General features: G+C 34.5%; 2 protein-coding genes across 8 annotated transcripts; one reads left to right on the top strand and one right to left on the bottom strand.

Annotated features, from left to right (window-relative positions):
* The first annotated feature begins 4430 nt into the window (after positions 1–4430).
* LOC112792297 (uncharacterized) lies at positions 4431–11881 on the top strand. Of its 7 annotated transcripts, none has more exons than XM_025835476.2 (15): positions 4431–5316; positions 5403–5488; positions 6209–6332; positions 6712–6770; positions 6938–7132; positions 7436–7490; positions 7632–7826; positions 7935–8059; positions 8440–8623; positions 8758–8817; positions 8907–9149; positions 9744–10002; positions 10113–10318; positions 10550–10600; positions 11082–11881. In XM_025835476.2, the coding sequence occupies exons 3-15, from the start codon at positions 6216–6218 to the stop codon at positions 11367–11369; spliced, it is 2037 nt and encodes a 678-aa protein (XP_025691261.1). In that variant the 5' UTR covers positions 4431–5316; positions 5403–5488; positions 6209–6215; the 3' UTR covers positions 11370–11881. The 7 variants fall into 7 exon arrangements, with proteins under 7 accessions (XP_025691261.1, XP_025691259.1, XP_072068965.1 ...); XM_025835474.3 differs by having other exon boundaries at positions 4432–5316; positions 6178–6332; XM_072212864.1 differs by having other exon boundaries at positions 4436–5316; positions 6178–6332; positions 8907–9008.
* Positions 11882–12650: 769 nt separating this feature from the next.
* Positions 12651–15172, bottom strand: LOC112792296 (protein BYPASS1-LIKE). Its single transcript, XM_025835472.3, has 2 exons — positions 14617–15172; positions 12651–14159 (listed from the first exon to the last, which is right to left on the bottom strand). Exon 2 carries the CDS (start codon positions 14092–14094, stop codon positions 12919–12921), a length of 1176 nt encoding a protein of 391 aa, XP_025691257.1. The 5' UTR covers positions 14095–14159; positions 14617–15172; the 3' UTR covers positions 12651–12918.
* Positions 15173–15195: the final 23 nt, after the last annotated feature.

Genomic DNA, 15195 nt, shown 5'->3' with positions numbered 1-15195 from the left:
GATATAATTCCCTCATGAACAATCTGTTTTTCTACAAAGATATTTACAAGCGTACCCCTTCCAAACTTGTAAATCTAGACAAATTCTGCAGGAAAGGTCTGAATTTTACACCCTTGTTTGCATGTCAGGAATGGATTCCCATCCTATCCATCTGTGAGAAAATCTATCCCGACTTAGTGAAACAATTCTATAGAAACATGTCATATAAGAAAGGAAGGATTGCATCCTTTGTCAAAGGTCGCACAGTCATTCTCGATAAATACCACTTAGGTAAAGCTCTAGATTACCAGGACAAGGGACTTGATGTGTTCACTTCTGGTAAGTGGGATGAAACTCTCAATGTGTCATATTTTGAAGCCCTAAGTACTGTGTGCGTCAACATTCCTCTCCTAGAAGGTACCATTCCTACTCATCAGTCTCTTGGTCCAGTCCGTGTCTAGTTGCACAGGATTGTGAATCATATAATTCTGCCTCAAAGTGGCTATTTTCAGCGAGTCTCCTTTTATGACACACTGGTTCTGTTCGCCCTTCTCTCCAAAATTCCAATTTCTTTTACTTACTTGTTAGTGAGACACATGAATGCTTGTGTTAGTACTAAAAAAGCTTTACCTTATGCAATGCTGCTCAAAATTTTTTTTTAATATTATAGTGTTGATTTTGGGGTTGAGATTTCTAAAGATGTAACTCATACATCAAAGGGGGTGGTGCAGTAAAGAGAACAGCACCTAGGCACCGCAACACTGATGAAGGCACAGAAGCTCCACTGATTCTCACATCCAATTCCTCCAAAATCAGAGTTCTGACAAGTATAATGAAAAATGTGCTTCAAGAGTTCGTCAATCTCACCCACCACCTAATCACTTATAGAGCCGAGCGCAAGAGAAATGAAGTTATGGAAGAGAATGCGCTCAAGAAATCCAAAGGAAGGATTAGGATTCTGAGGGATTTTGTGGAGGACATCGAGGCTGGCCTTACAACCACGGACAATGAGGATGATGATGATGATGATGAAGTCTCCGATGATTCCAATTCTGATGCCTAGAATATTTCATCTCTTCTGTGAATTGGACTATTTTACTTGAACTTTTTTTTTTTTGGATGACTGTAAAACCTAACTACTTTACTTCTTAATGACTCTTTTGAATAGCCATTAACAGTTTTTGCAAGGTCTTTTTCCACTTTGATGACAATCACCACTACTATTGAATTACAACCTAATTCAATTAGTATCTACCACTAAGCTTTTTTAACTAAAGCTCTGCTACCCAAAGTGCTGTTCCAACTTGAAAAGGAAATCTAAACAGATTCAAACTCACCAAGTGCTAACCCAACTTGGCAAGCAGAACTAATCCTAATTCAACAACTCAAATACACAAAAATTCAGTGGCTCTTTCTTGCTCCTTTTTTCTTTTCTCTCATGGCTTTTTCACTCACATATTCAGCCTTTTTCTCACTACAAAAGATGACTCAAGATAGCCATAACAAAAAATCAAAAATGAAGTTTGAGTATAAAAAAAGAATTCAGCTCAATAGTTGAGATGATGCTCTTGAATTTGCTCTCTTTTTCTTGCCTTCAAATGTTGAAGTGAGGCTTCTTATATGTTTTCTGCTTGCTTTCCAATTTACCTCTTCTGTTTCCTTATCCCAACTATCCGTTGGAGCTGTCTATGAAGGCATGCAGTCCTTTTCCATACTACTCCACTAACACACCAAGTTAAGGAACCATTCCACCACCTCTGTTGTCCTTGGACTTGCTTTCTTCCTTGGCATGCATTTCTTTTTCCTTCTGCTCCATTACCGCTGCTGTCTGAGGAGCTATACCACTAAAAGGAAATCCACTACACTGAATTTTATGTATTTGAGTTATTGAACTAGGATTAGTTCTGCTTACCAAGTTGGGTTAGCACTTGGTGAGTTTGAATCTGTTTAGATTTCCCTTTCAAGTTGGAACAACACTTTGGGTAGCAGAGCTTTGGTTAAGAAAGCTTAGTGGTAGATACTAATTGAATTAGGTTGTAATTCAATAGTATTGGTGATTGTAATCAGTGGATTATAGTGAAAATTCCACCATAGTTGTGGTGGAGATTGGACGTAGAATTCACGGCGTTTAGAATCTGAACCAGGATACATGTTGACCCCTTTCTTTTCTTCCCTTTTCTGTTTTTTTTCTGCACATTAGACAAAACAAAAAAATCTTCTGCATTTTTAACTTCCACAAAAACAAAACTTAAAGTATCAATTTTTAAGCTAACTTGATTCAACCCTTCAATCACTACCATCAGAGTGTTATACTAAAATTTTACCAATATCTAAAAAATAAGGAACACTTTTCATCTTATTTGCATGTACCATATAGTACTTTGAGAAGAAGTCAAATTCCACCTAACTGTTTGAATGCAATGGCAGATTGGAGTGAAGGCAGTAATTTTAAAGGGCACTATATTTTCTTAAACGAATTTTTATTAATTTGATGTCAAATATCTTTTCGTGGTGGATATTAAAAAGTCAAAACTACAATAGGGTATAGATAATAGGCCACATGAGCACATGTCAAATTTCAAGAAACCAGACATTGCTAATTGCTACTCTAGTATTGTTCACATTCTACTTTTATTACACAATATCATGTGCTGCATTCGTGCATTTTCCCCAAAGGATACATTCTTTTATGTGGATACTTTTTTTTGGAAAATGTTAGGTGATAAATACTTAAATTTTGTTTTTATTTTATATTGGATTAATATTATTTGTTATACTAAAAATGTTGTCTCCATTTTTTATTCTCATTTTTTAAAGGTACTTATAAAGATAAAATGATGAATTAAATAAGTGAAATACCCTTTAAATTCAACTACAATCCTCCTCTTTAATGGATACTTTCCCTTCCCATTTAATGAAACCACCCTTCCCTTTAATGGATACCACCAACTCATAAGTCATAACCACCAAGAGTGCACTAAACTTTACTCTTCTCATCTCCACACCACACACTAAAATATCTAAAAAAAAATTACTAAAGGCATAAATATAATAAAATATAGAATAAAATATATTTTTTATTTTTAAAATTTATACAAATTTTAAAAATATCCCTAAATTTTATTTTATTTCAAAAAATTTTATTTGCAACAAATATACACATGACAACTAAATTTTTTAAAAAATTTATATTAATCCAGTAATAATACATAACAACTATCTCTGGTTTATTTGTGTTGATAATTATTCTTGTAAAAAATTGCTAAATTTGTCCTTAAGTTTTTTGAAACATTAGTCCTCAGAGATATATTTGATGCAAATCGAAAATTTTTAAAATAAAATTGAAATAAAATAAAATTTAGGTATATTTTTAAAATTTTTAACAAATTTTAAAAACAAAAAATATATTTTACTCTAAAATATAATTTTAAGGGATATTTACTAATTATAATATAATTCACTCCACTATATAGAAAGATTTTACTAACAAGTGCTTTAAAAAAACTTTTATGAATATTATAATAAAAAATATTAAATAATAAAAATTTGTACTTCTAATATATCAATGATTATTTTTAACTAAATTTATAATTTTGAGTTTAATTTAATATACTAATAATATGAAATATTTTTATAGAATCATCAAATTAAATTTATATGTTTAAATAATTTTTTAAGTAATATATTTAAAAATTAATCTTTTTATTAATATAACAGAGGTTATTTTTTTAATATTGGTAAAAAATATGTATTACACTAAATTATTTAGTTTCAGGTGAGTTTTACTCTATAATATTTTTTTTTTTACTTTTCAAAAGACACAAAATGTTTGTATAAAATAGGATTGTTGGTATAAAATACCATTGATTATTTATATAAATTTTTTTTATGGTTAATTAAATTTGATTAATTAATAGGATAAGAGTTTGTAATAAAATCATATTTAAACTTTTGAATTTGAATCTTCTAAATTTGAAATTTTTTATTTTAGAGGATAAAGTATGATCTTTTATCCTTGAATAATTTTTTTTTTATATTTTTTCTTAATTCCACTTATAAAATAAGAAAAAGCAGGTGGACAATGATTTTTGTGAACAACATAGATAATAGGCCCAATAAAGCAAAAACACGTTACACTCTTAAATTACCCACTTAAATATTAATATTAAGATAACCATTGGCAGATCTAGTGAATTGAACATCAGTTATTTATGTTGTTCAAAAAAGTCATTAATTAACTAGCATTATCCATAAAATAAATAATAAAATCATGAGATATCACACTTTATCCTCTAAAATAAAATTCAAAATTTAAAATTCAAAGTCTAAACTTTCTCTTATTAATTTTTTTCTCTAAAAAGAATTCAAATAAATCCCACAATTTTCAATTTGCAGAAAAAAACTAAACCACATTTGAGGTTTCACTAATAAATGTGAAGTATTGGAAAAAAAGGGTAGAGTAGACTAGTAGTGTAGAGTAGTAAAGGAAGCTTCAATCATTTTTCATCGGATCTAAACTCTAAACAGAGACACTGCTACTACTCCTACCTTCTTTCTTCCTACTTTTCACGTTTTGCAGTGAAAGTGATGCCACATTCAGCATAGCGTACTGGACCCATCATTTACGATATACGCCTTTCACCGACGCCACCATAACCCCATTCTTTCTCTCAAACAAAGGTCCTTTTTTTTTACTTTCATCTTTTTCTGCTCTGCAAAAGTTACAGCAAAACCCCCCTTTGTTGAAAAAGGGTTGACAAAAAATTATTCTGTCCACTGAATAATGAATTAGTGAATTACCATCAATCATGGCATGACTAAAGTTTGTACTTTTGTTCTTCCCTCTGATTCATTCATTCATTCATTTACCTTTTACTACCCCTTTTGTTCTTTTCAATCTTGGTCCCCAATTTTTCCAACCTTCAACCAGCACATAAAGTTTTGACATTATTCAGATTTATGGGTAGCTCAAATGGGTGTGGGTTGGGTTGAAACCGAGGTGGGTGAGAGAAAGTTGGATCCTTTTTTGGGTTCTGTTGCAGTAGTGGGGTTTTGATCCAGTTCAATTGAAAGGTTAGAAGGATAACGGATGAATGATCATCGGTCTTGTAATTGAGCACATTACTGTATCTGTTGCTGTTGCTAGTGACTACATATGTTTCGGAGACTGAGATGGTTTGTGGGTCTGAATCAGAAGAATTTGTCAACAAAGAGGTTGGGCAATGTTGAGCACCAACCTGGACCTGAAAGGCCAAGCCAGCTCCCTGTGTTAGATGCTGTTCATGAAGTTGCTGTTTACATTCATAGGTTTCATAATCTTGACCTTTTTGAACAAGGGTAAGCTCCAATTTCTTGCAGCCTCATTATTTATTTATTCAGGTTTATGATGAATCTGACCTTTGATTCTTATTTCTATCATGCAGATGGTACAAAATCAAGGTTACCGTGAGATGGGAGGTGGGTGAAGATTCCTATCCTGGGATTCCAGCACGAGTTGTTCAATATGAAGGTGACATATGTTCCTAAGCTGTTTTTTTGTAGTTTGTGATAATTCATCCAGTACTAGACTAACTTTATTGAAGCATAAGTTTCTGATTCACTGAGATCTTGTGGTTGCCTCATCAAGGTTGTGCGGTGTGTGTGTGTGATCCACGCACTCACATGTTCATATATATAAATTTTGGTTTATTTCCCGGCGCAATCTGTCTTTCTTTTAATGCAGTAAGTTGTAATCAGAATGTAAATAAAATTTTCCAAAATCTGAAATGTTTAACATCCAATCCAAGCACAGACTACAGTCAACATACGCGTGAGTTCTACATGAAACAAGTAGTTGTTGATAGTTTATATCGCACATAGATATTCAAAACAATGGGGTTCCATATATATTGAAATTCATATACGCTGACAGCCTGTATTAGAGATATAACCATTAATGTTGCCTTCTCCCATCGGCTTAAACTTTTGGGATGAGTGGTTTCATAACATGGTATCAGAGCTCTATGTCCGAAATCGTTCCTTGGTGGACCCCAAAAGTGAAAAAATAGCATTCTGATTTAGATTTCTTAACATGCAAGCTGCTGACAAGAGCTATGCCGAGCAACTACTGTTTTTTGTTGAGTTATTTTGCTATGTTATATGATATTTGTTTTTAGCTAGAATAACAGTCTTAGAATCCAACTTTTCTTCAAGCTGCAGCTCCTGAAGTGGGTTCTGACAATTTATGTAGAGTTTGGATGATCGATGATGCTGACAACAGTTTTTCAACCCCACCATTCCGAATTAAATATGCTAGGCAGGATGTACTTCTTTCTATCATGGTTTCATTCTACCTATCTTTTGGTGCATGTGAGGTCAGTTTTTCTCTTTCATGATCTTTTTATATAACTATAATATATATACAACAGCGGATAAAACTGTTTTGTTCAAATAAACAAATTAGGTGTATGATGCCAAAAGTTTAAGATATTAGACATGGTGTTCGCAGGTGTTAAGCCTGATCTTCTGTTATGTAGCAATATTGAACATTTTGTTGCATTTTTTAGTTAGTTATGATTCTTTCTTTCTACTCATTTTCCCTTTTGGATCATTGAAGTCCTTTTTTTCTCTATGATGATAGCTTTTGCTCTTTATGATAATAGCTTTTGCATAGTTGCACACGTATTGATGTATAATTTTCATTTCTTCCTTATCATAAATACCTGTACCTTGGCTAATATTGTTTATGTGCAGGATCAATCTTCTGTTATCTTGAAGTTCGAGCTCTTACATGCCCCTATGAGCGGAACAGGGTTAGTTAATATGATTCTATTTCCCTTACCGAGTGTAATGGTGTATTAAACTAGCAAAAGCTGTATATAACTAAATTGATTCAGCATGAGTTTGATTTTGTTTTCATGGTTATATGAAGTTAGGGTTGCAAAATGCAAACATTGAAAATGCTTGCATAATTGTGCAGGTATGAGTTCCAAGGTTCACCAGATGCATTCTCTGCTTCAGTTCATGAATATAAAATACCCCCTAAAGGTCTTCTAGGATTGCATTCATACTGTCCTGTCAATTTTGATGCTTTCCATGCTGTCCTTGTTGATACAAGTGTTCACATCAGTCTACTAAAAGCTAGTCATCACACCTCTCGACCGAAGGTATCCAGGTTTGTCAACGTTCCAGTTTTTGAAGTTCAAATAGATACTCTCTTATAAATGTTGTATCACCAATATATCGATAGATTGTTTTCAGAATATCACAAATATATTTTAGGATAAACTAGTTCTCTAATTGATGAGAAATCTTAGGAGTTGACTTGTTTCCTTATTTGATTCAGGTTAAGAGTTTGTACGAGCAGGCTTAGGTTTAGATTAATTGTTCTTCACTAGTGCTTTCATTTTATGCATGTTAGTGCTTGACCTACATTTTCTTTTAACCTTTGAATGACATGGATTTTGAATTGTATCAGTGATTCTAGAGGCTCAGAAGGCACTTATGTTGAAGATTATGTCGGGTCAAACAAGGTATATAGATATCTTTTGTTGCTTTAAATTTTGTGCACTCATAAATGTAGTTGTTGTAATCTCTCTCTCTCTCTCTCTCTCTCTCTCTCTCCTATTTTTTTACTGTCATAACTTATTTCCTTACTGATGATCAACAATCAGGTTACGCTCATCAAAGCATTGATGGCTGCCCATGATATCCTGCTTGAGGATTTGAAAAGAATAAGCACAGGCATTGACCAAGCTGTTGATTTGACTGAAATTTCTTCTGCATCAGATGTTACGGAATGGTTTAGTTCTACTTCACCAGCAAATGTCAATGGTGATTCATCACCTCTACTGTCTGACAGGCCACACGTAAGTTCTGAAGTCCTTTATCATTACAAAGTGAATGTTTTGTTATTTGTTTTGTTTCTGTGTCTCAGACAATTTGCTGATGCAATATGTTAATTTTTCTCTCGACAGAAAGCTGCTAATTCTATCAATAAACTTACCGACCCTTTCTCTTGGGACGACCATCTGTTAATCTCTCTCCAATCTCTAGGGAATCAGCTGCTAAGTCTTTGGAATACTTTTCTGAAATTCCACAGGTTTGTTCAGATAGATTCTACAAGTAATTTCTTATCAAAATAATTATTCAACTTTGGCAACTGCTTAGGTTTTGGCAACCCTTTTCTCAATAAAGTAATGCTACAAATTGTGCATCCATTCTAATGGTTATGGCATCTAAAATATTATTTTGTTGCCCCCCCCCCCCCCTCCTTATTTTTGGTTTTTGGTTTATATATTTTTTCAGTGTAGTTAGCCAAGCTTGAGCCTGAATGACAGGCTAACTGAACTGAGATTTAGAAAACTTTTTTCTTTTTATATATATTTTTAATACATATTGTTGAAGGCATATCTATTAGTATTTTAGCACCACATCAAGTTGATAATATAATCTCCTTTTTAATGTCACCACTTCACACAGGGAAAACAAAACAAAGATAATGGAATTCTTACGTAATTCCTGGGCTAATGAACGGAGAACTGAATGGTCAATATGGATGGTGTACTCAAAGGTTGCAATGCCTCATCAACCTAAGATTAATGGAGTTGAAAGGACACTGTTGCACCATGGTGCACGCGGAAATACAAGGAGGTTAACTGATGATGTAATTATCTTTATATGTTGTACAAGATTCAATAAGTTCACCATTGTCCCATGTTTGAAATTAATTGTTACATTGTCTTCATATAGTTCACATAATCATTTTCTTCAAATACGTTACCTTTATTTTCTGTTCAGCCTATTCAAATTGCAACAATGCGTGCAGAGCTTCATAGGCGTGGTATAGCACAAATGAGGGTGAGTGATACTATTGTTTGACTGGAATGATTTATAATATCTTGTATTCCTGCTCACTGGAATTTATGAAATATATGAATTCCATGCAGATCAACAATCGGTCACTTCAAGACATGTATATATTTGGAGATCCTTTGCATATTCCAATTATTATTGTTGAACGCTTGACAAACATATACCATTCAACAAGTGTGAGTTCAGATTTCATTCCTCTGAAGGAAGAAGCAAGGCATAAACTAGAAAATGGATATAGAGCCACAAATAAGAGTGGGAATAGCCGGCGACAAAATGAACACATTTTGAGAGTAGTAGTTTTTGTACATGGGTTTCAGGCATGTTTCATATTCTTGCAGTTGCTTTGATCTTCTTCATCTGTTTGATTTTTCTCCTCTTCTTCCTGTGATTTTGTGGCTTCAATTGTTTGAGTCTAAATAATACATGTGATTCGGTTGTTAGAGTACTATTAATCTAGTTATTTACTTGCTGTGATTTTGTTGTGGAGTTCACTTTGTGGTACCTTCTGTAATAGTGAATTACTGGATTAATAGTCTACAAGTGTTAAATAATCTAGTCTCATAGCTTGGTTGAAGGTCCTACCCATTATTAGAATGTGGCTACAATTGGATGTATCCATGATTCTTCCTTTAAGAAATTTCACTTGCCCTTGGTGACTGCCCTATAAAAGTTGTTCTAATAAAAGTTATATTTATCTTTGTATATGTATTACTTTTGTTAGTTCGTTGATTTTTCTTTTATTTTTGCATAATTTGGTTTATTTCTGATGATTTTGACATAAATTTCGTACATAAGTTATTGGGATTCTTGCTTTAATACATAGGTTTTTACTCAGCAGTTTATTGTTTTCCATCTTGTTCCATCATTGTGACATGTGACTAAGCATGCACTTTGTTACTCAAATATTACAGGGAAATCATCTGGATTTACGGCTTGTTCGGAACCAGTGGCTTTTAATAGATCCCAAAATACATTTTCTCATGTCAGAGGCAAATGAAGACAAAACATCTGGAGACTTCAGAGAAATGGGGTCAAGGCTTGCCCATGAAGTGATCACCTTCCTTAAAAAGAAGATGGATAAAGTTTCAAGAAATGCCATCTTAACTGATATCAAGCTTAGCTTTGTTGGTCATTCTATTGGAAACCTCATTATCCGAACTGCCCTCGCTGGTATTTATTGTCAATTTTAAAAGATACTACTAATGAAATTTAAAGTGGTGAAACTGACTTCTTTCTTTCTCTCTCTCCCCCCCCCCCCCCCAAACAAAAAATAAAAACAGAAAGCATCATGGAGCCATATCTGATGTACTTACATACATATGTCTCCATATCTGGTCCACACTTGGGTTATATGTATAGTTCAAACTCTTTATTCAATTCAGGACTATGGCTATTGAAGAAGCTGAAGGGTACACAATGCATTCATCAACTAACTTTTACAGATGACCCTGATCTTGAGAATACTTTCATATACAATCTTTCCAAGGTATTAGGTGCCAAATTTACTCTTCTTATATGTTGTCCTACTCCTACACCTTTCCCTCTATCCAGATCACCTTTCCCGCAGTCTTAGCATTTAGAAGTAATGATAACACGGTGTTTGCTATATGTTTTTGTTGAATGTCATTGATGTATTTTAATGAAGGGAACATAGGAAAGTAAGTTGTATATTTTACCTTTGGCTGCAAATGTAAAATACTGTCATTTTTGTCTACAGGAGAAGACACTGGAAAACTTCCAGAATGTAATTCTTTTCTCCTCTCCTCAGGTAACCTCCCTTATAAGCTTATGATCAGAATTATCATAGATTGTATGTTGACAGATCTTAACTTTCCTAACATTAGTTTGAATTACCTTGTATTAACAATTTACATACTGGGCTATTCCTGAAGAGTGAAGATATGATTTAAGATTGTAAGTTTGTGTAACTTATTGTCATAGAAAAATGGATAAATAGAGATGTACTTGATGGAAAACTTAAATTGTTTGGGATTCATACTAATATTGATAACATGACTATTTTGCCGCTCCATCCGCTTTTCTGCATGAGCATGCGTTTTTTTTTTTTTTGGGTGTTTTTCTTGATTCATGTCCCATGGAAATGATAGGATTTGTTTGAGAGTTTAACGTTCAAAATTAAGTTTTCTATTCTGCATATCCTTAATGTTTAGTGTCTACTATTATATCTACCTACTCTTTTCTTTTATTATTTCAAATGATATATAATTCCCATGCTCATTACATTTCAGGATGGTTATGTTCCGTATCATTCTGCCAGAATTGAACCGAGTTCAGCGGCTTCCTTGGATTCCTCTAAAAGAGGGAAAATCTTCCATGAGATGCTAAATAATTTGTTGGGCCAAATCCAAAGTGACTCTGACCATCGTGTGGTAATCCGATGTGATGTCAACTTCAACACGGCTTGCTATGGCAGAAACTTAAACACACTTATTGGACGCACTGCACATATTGAGTTCTTGGAGTCCGACATTTTCGCCAAGTTCATAATGTGGTCTTTCCCAGAGCTGTTCAGATAGTAAACAACTGAATTTCCATAATTCAGGCCATTTTGTCATTTTAGCAAAACAGATAGGTCGACCGAAGGCTTTCGGAGCAGTGTAATTGAAACAGCTAAGAGATGCTGAATTCAAGTCCGTCAAATGTCAAAACTCCATGGCATCCGGCTTGATTCTCGCGGTCTGAATCGTGATCCTCCAAAAAATGTGCCCACATTTTGCTTACATGGGGAATCTTGTGGCATGTGTGGAGCAACAGGCCTTGCATGGAAGGGGAATATAGCCTTTTTTGCTAACTAGTGTTCCCTGTATTCTGCTAAAGGACCTGAGCTTTTGCATTTATGCAAGGGCAGAATAATGTAAATTAACTCAGGCATGTACAATTACAAAGAACAAAAACAATGTGCATTGTATCATATCTGACAAGTATATATAATATTGTTAGATCTGCTGCAGGCTTAGAAAACTAGAGATAATGTTGTACACACAAAGTTTATTAACCCTTCCTTGTTAAGCAGTGTTATTTTTGTTAACTGTTCTGGTGGCAGTTGTTATGATCTTGTCCATGGTTTGGTTCTGTTGTCTCTTCTTTATACATGTATATCTGAAGCGGCTAATGCGTTTTGTTGCTTTGTGTAGTGAGTTTTCCAATGAGCCAAATGAAGCTGTCTCCATTATTAGATAATTATAGAAATCTAGTATTTCTGGCATAGTTGTAATAGTGAGACAAACTTAATATAGAAATATACATAGTAACAAAAAATGTTCATGAGTCTAGACAAGATTAGAACAAATCATGAACACAAGCAATTTATTTAAATAATAAGAATTTAAATTTTAATGCACTGTGCATCTAATTAGCTTAAATGACCCTCCAATAAAACAGACATGATTGGATGAATGTGTAAATGTACTAATACATCAAAATTAAACTCAAATAATAAATTGTCAGTTTGTTATACGTTTCAGGTGTTTGGACAAATGATAATAACATTTTGTTGAAAGAAATTTTCTTCTGAAAAGAGAACACATTGCACAATGCACATGTGTCATGCCTCACTGGAACACAGAATAAATTCTATTTAATCTATCGGCTGTCTCCATTTTCACAAACACGAGCGATGTTACTTTAAGGCATCATACATTCTTCTTATGAATAAGCAACACATTCAGTTCATTGAGAATAGAAACATAACATGCAACTTACATAATACAGGCATTCAAATGAAATTTTTAAACCCTATTTAATAACTTTAACCCAAACCTTAGCAACAGGAAATCATTCAGACAGAACCTTCGGCATTAGAAATTTACTCACATAAGTGTGAGAAAATACTTGCTATATATAAATATATCTCTTAAGCCACCGAACCATAAAATATTTATGAAGTGATTATGTTTTCTTATACAAAGTACAGATATATAAATACAATGCAAAACAAGGAAGCTAAATGATTTATCAACTAAGCTCGTCTACTCATTCTTCCTCCTCCCCAAAAAGCTGGTATGATGTAAAAATATACATGTTCCGCAAATTTGTACATCTGGTAAGCTCAACAATCCAACATTTTCATTGATCTGCATAGCTGGATGAGCCAAGGTAATCAAGACCCTCAGTTCGGCATGTCATAATCTTCCGGAATGCCTCCCTCACTTGGCGCTCCAGTGGATCCAGTCCAACTCTAAAAGCTTCACAAACATGAGTGAGCTCCTTCATGTCCTGTTCAATTTCCATTTCCTGATCCTCTGTCAAGGGAAACTGAGGTGAATCCACCAAGTCTGTCAAGTGACGGGTACATAGCTCAACTCGATATATCTCCTTCAACAATCCATTTGAGTTCCGGCGATCTCGCTTCTTTGACTCCTCCATGATCCGTTCATAGAGGGTGTTAACCGGCACGCTCCAAGAAAATTGCCGTGAGACTGAAAAGTGAATGTTTAGACCCCTGTCCTGGCAGGGAATTGCTGCAACAAGGGTCCACAAAACAAACAAGAGAATACAATTCATTGTATAAACAGGAACTGCAAGTCCTCTTGTAGCAGAAATCTCATTCCCACGGGGTGGAACAAGGTTGCTTGCAATGGACTGGAGTTGCTTGGCAGCAGACCATGATCGAGAGACACTCCATGAATGCGATCGTGAATGCCCTGCCGAGTGCTGATCCTTGCTCGAGTTATGACGCCCAAAAGATCTATTACGTTGCGAAAAAACTGATCCAGAGTCTTTCTCCTCGAGCATTGCCAATGCCAAATCCATCAGTGCCTTTCTTGCCCTCCGGAACTGGCCTTCATTCAATGCTCTCTTATTCGAACCCAAGGCAGAAAGCACAATATCCAGATGCTTTTGCCATGTACGAATCTTCTCAACCCCATCACGGCTTGCATTACAAATATCAAGCGCCTTCACTGACTTCTCAAAGAATTCAGAAATCAAACGATCTAAGGGGGGTTTTGAAACCTGCTCTTTATTATTCAACAGAATAGTCCTGAATTCCTCATGGCAGCAGATGAATACACCCAATAGCTTCTGAACCCAATCAATTGAGAGCAATTCATCATTACTCGCCCCAGAGAGGTCCTGAAATCGATCTGTAACCCGCCTTTGGAATGATCCAAGCTCTAAGTTACAGGAGTCGGATTCGTGGCCTGCATCAACAGAATGAACCTGTTCCTGCCTGACACCAAATATTGAGCGGCCAAACGAGGAGAATGACGATGAGGGGCTCTGATTATCTGTTGAAGGCATAGTTGCTCTGAAACCTCTGAAACACCTCAATACACTGGACCAGAACCAAAGAGATCACATATAACCTATCAAAAACAGCTGCATTAACGTTTGTATCCCGAAAGGAACTAAATTCAAAGAATGTAAGTTGTTCAACAGTCCAACACAATTCTCCCTCAATCCAATCAAAATCGTTATACTTATCAAAACATCGATCCGAATAAACAGATCAACCAAATTCCAATCATGGAATCAAACCCCAAAAAAGAAAAGATCTCAGCTTTCAATCACACGACACTAATCACCTCCAAACACCAACACAAATTCAATAGCTACGAAAACCCAACTAGAAAAACAGACCTTTATATCTGACCCAGTGCCCAAAAAATCAAAATTTTCATATACCCACATAACCCATATTCAGAAAATCTTCAATAAGAGAAAGATTTCTTAGAATATCATCCAGTTAGGTTAAAAAGAAGACAAGTGCATGAACTGCATGTAAGAAAGCTTTTCAAAAAACATGCGGAATAAAGGAAGTACCTTTGCAGTTGAAAAGCGTAGACGGGAAGCAAAGAAGATCATGGGAGGCTTGTGGATTGAAAAGGGTGATCATAGGAAGCGTAGAATTGCAGAAAAGGGAAAATGGCGAATTCCAAAACCCTAGCGAAGGACCAAAGCCCCTCGCTTTGGTTCAGTTCACGCCAGTTGAAGGGAAGAGAAGGACAGACAAGAGGGCAATGTAAAATCAGAATATTATTGGCGAGACAACTGACATGACAACATTTTTTTAAGGTATAAATTTAAAAAAAAAAATGTGTGTAAGAAACTAAGAATAAAAGAGGATTTTTGTTTGGAAACGTGCTATTCATTTGTTTATATTTTTTATGCTTTGCAGAATTTTTGTACTTTGTTTGGAATTTTTTTAAATATTATTATTGTAATTTTATTAAAAATAACCAATAATAAACTCAAGTACTTTTTTGGATATCAAAAATTTTATATTGACAACTGCTTGCTCAAACAAATAGATTAAATATAATTAAAGCATATAGATTTTAATTGAATGCTGTAGTTTGAAACTTTGAACGTTTTGTTTACTGGAAGTTCCAAGATTTTTAA

Source organism: Arachis hypogaea, chromosome 13 (assembly GCF_003086295.3).
Source record: "Arachis hypogaea cultivar Tifrunner chromosome 13, arahy.Tifrunner.gnm2.J5K5, whole genome shotgun sequence".
NCBI classification, from domain to species: Eukaryota; Viridiplantae; Streptophyta; class Magnoliopsida; order Fabales; family Fabaceae; genus Arachis; species Arachis hypogaea.
This window is presented reverse-complemented; position numbering and strand designations above follow the sequence as displayed.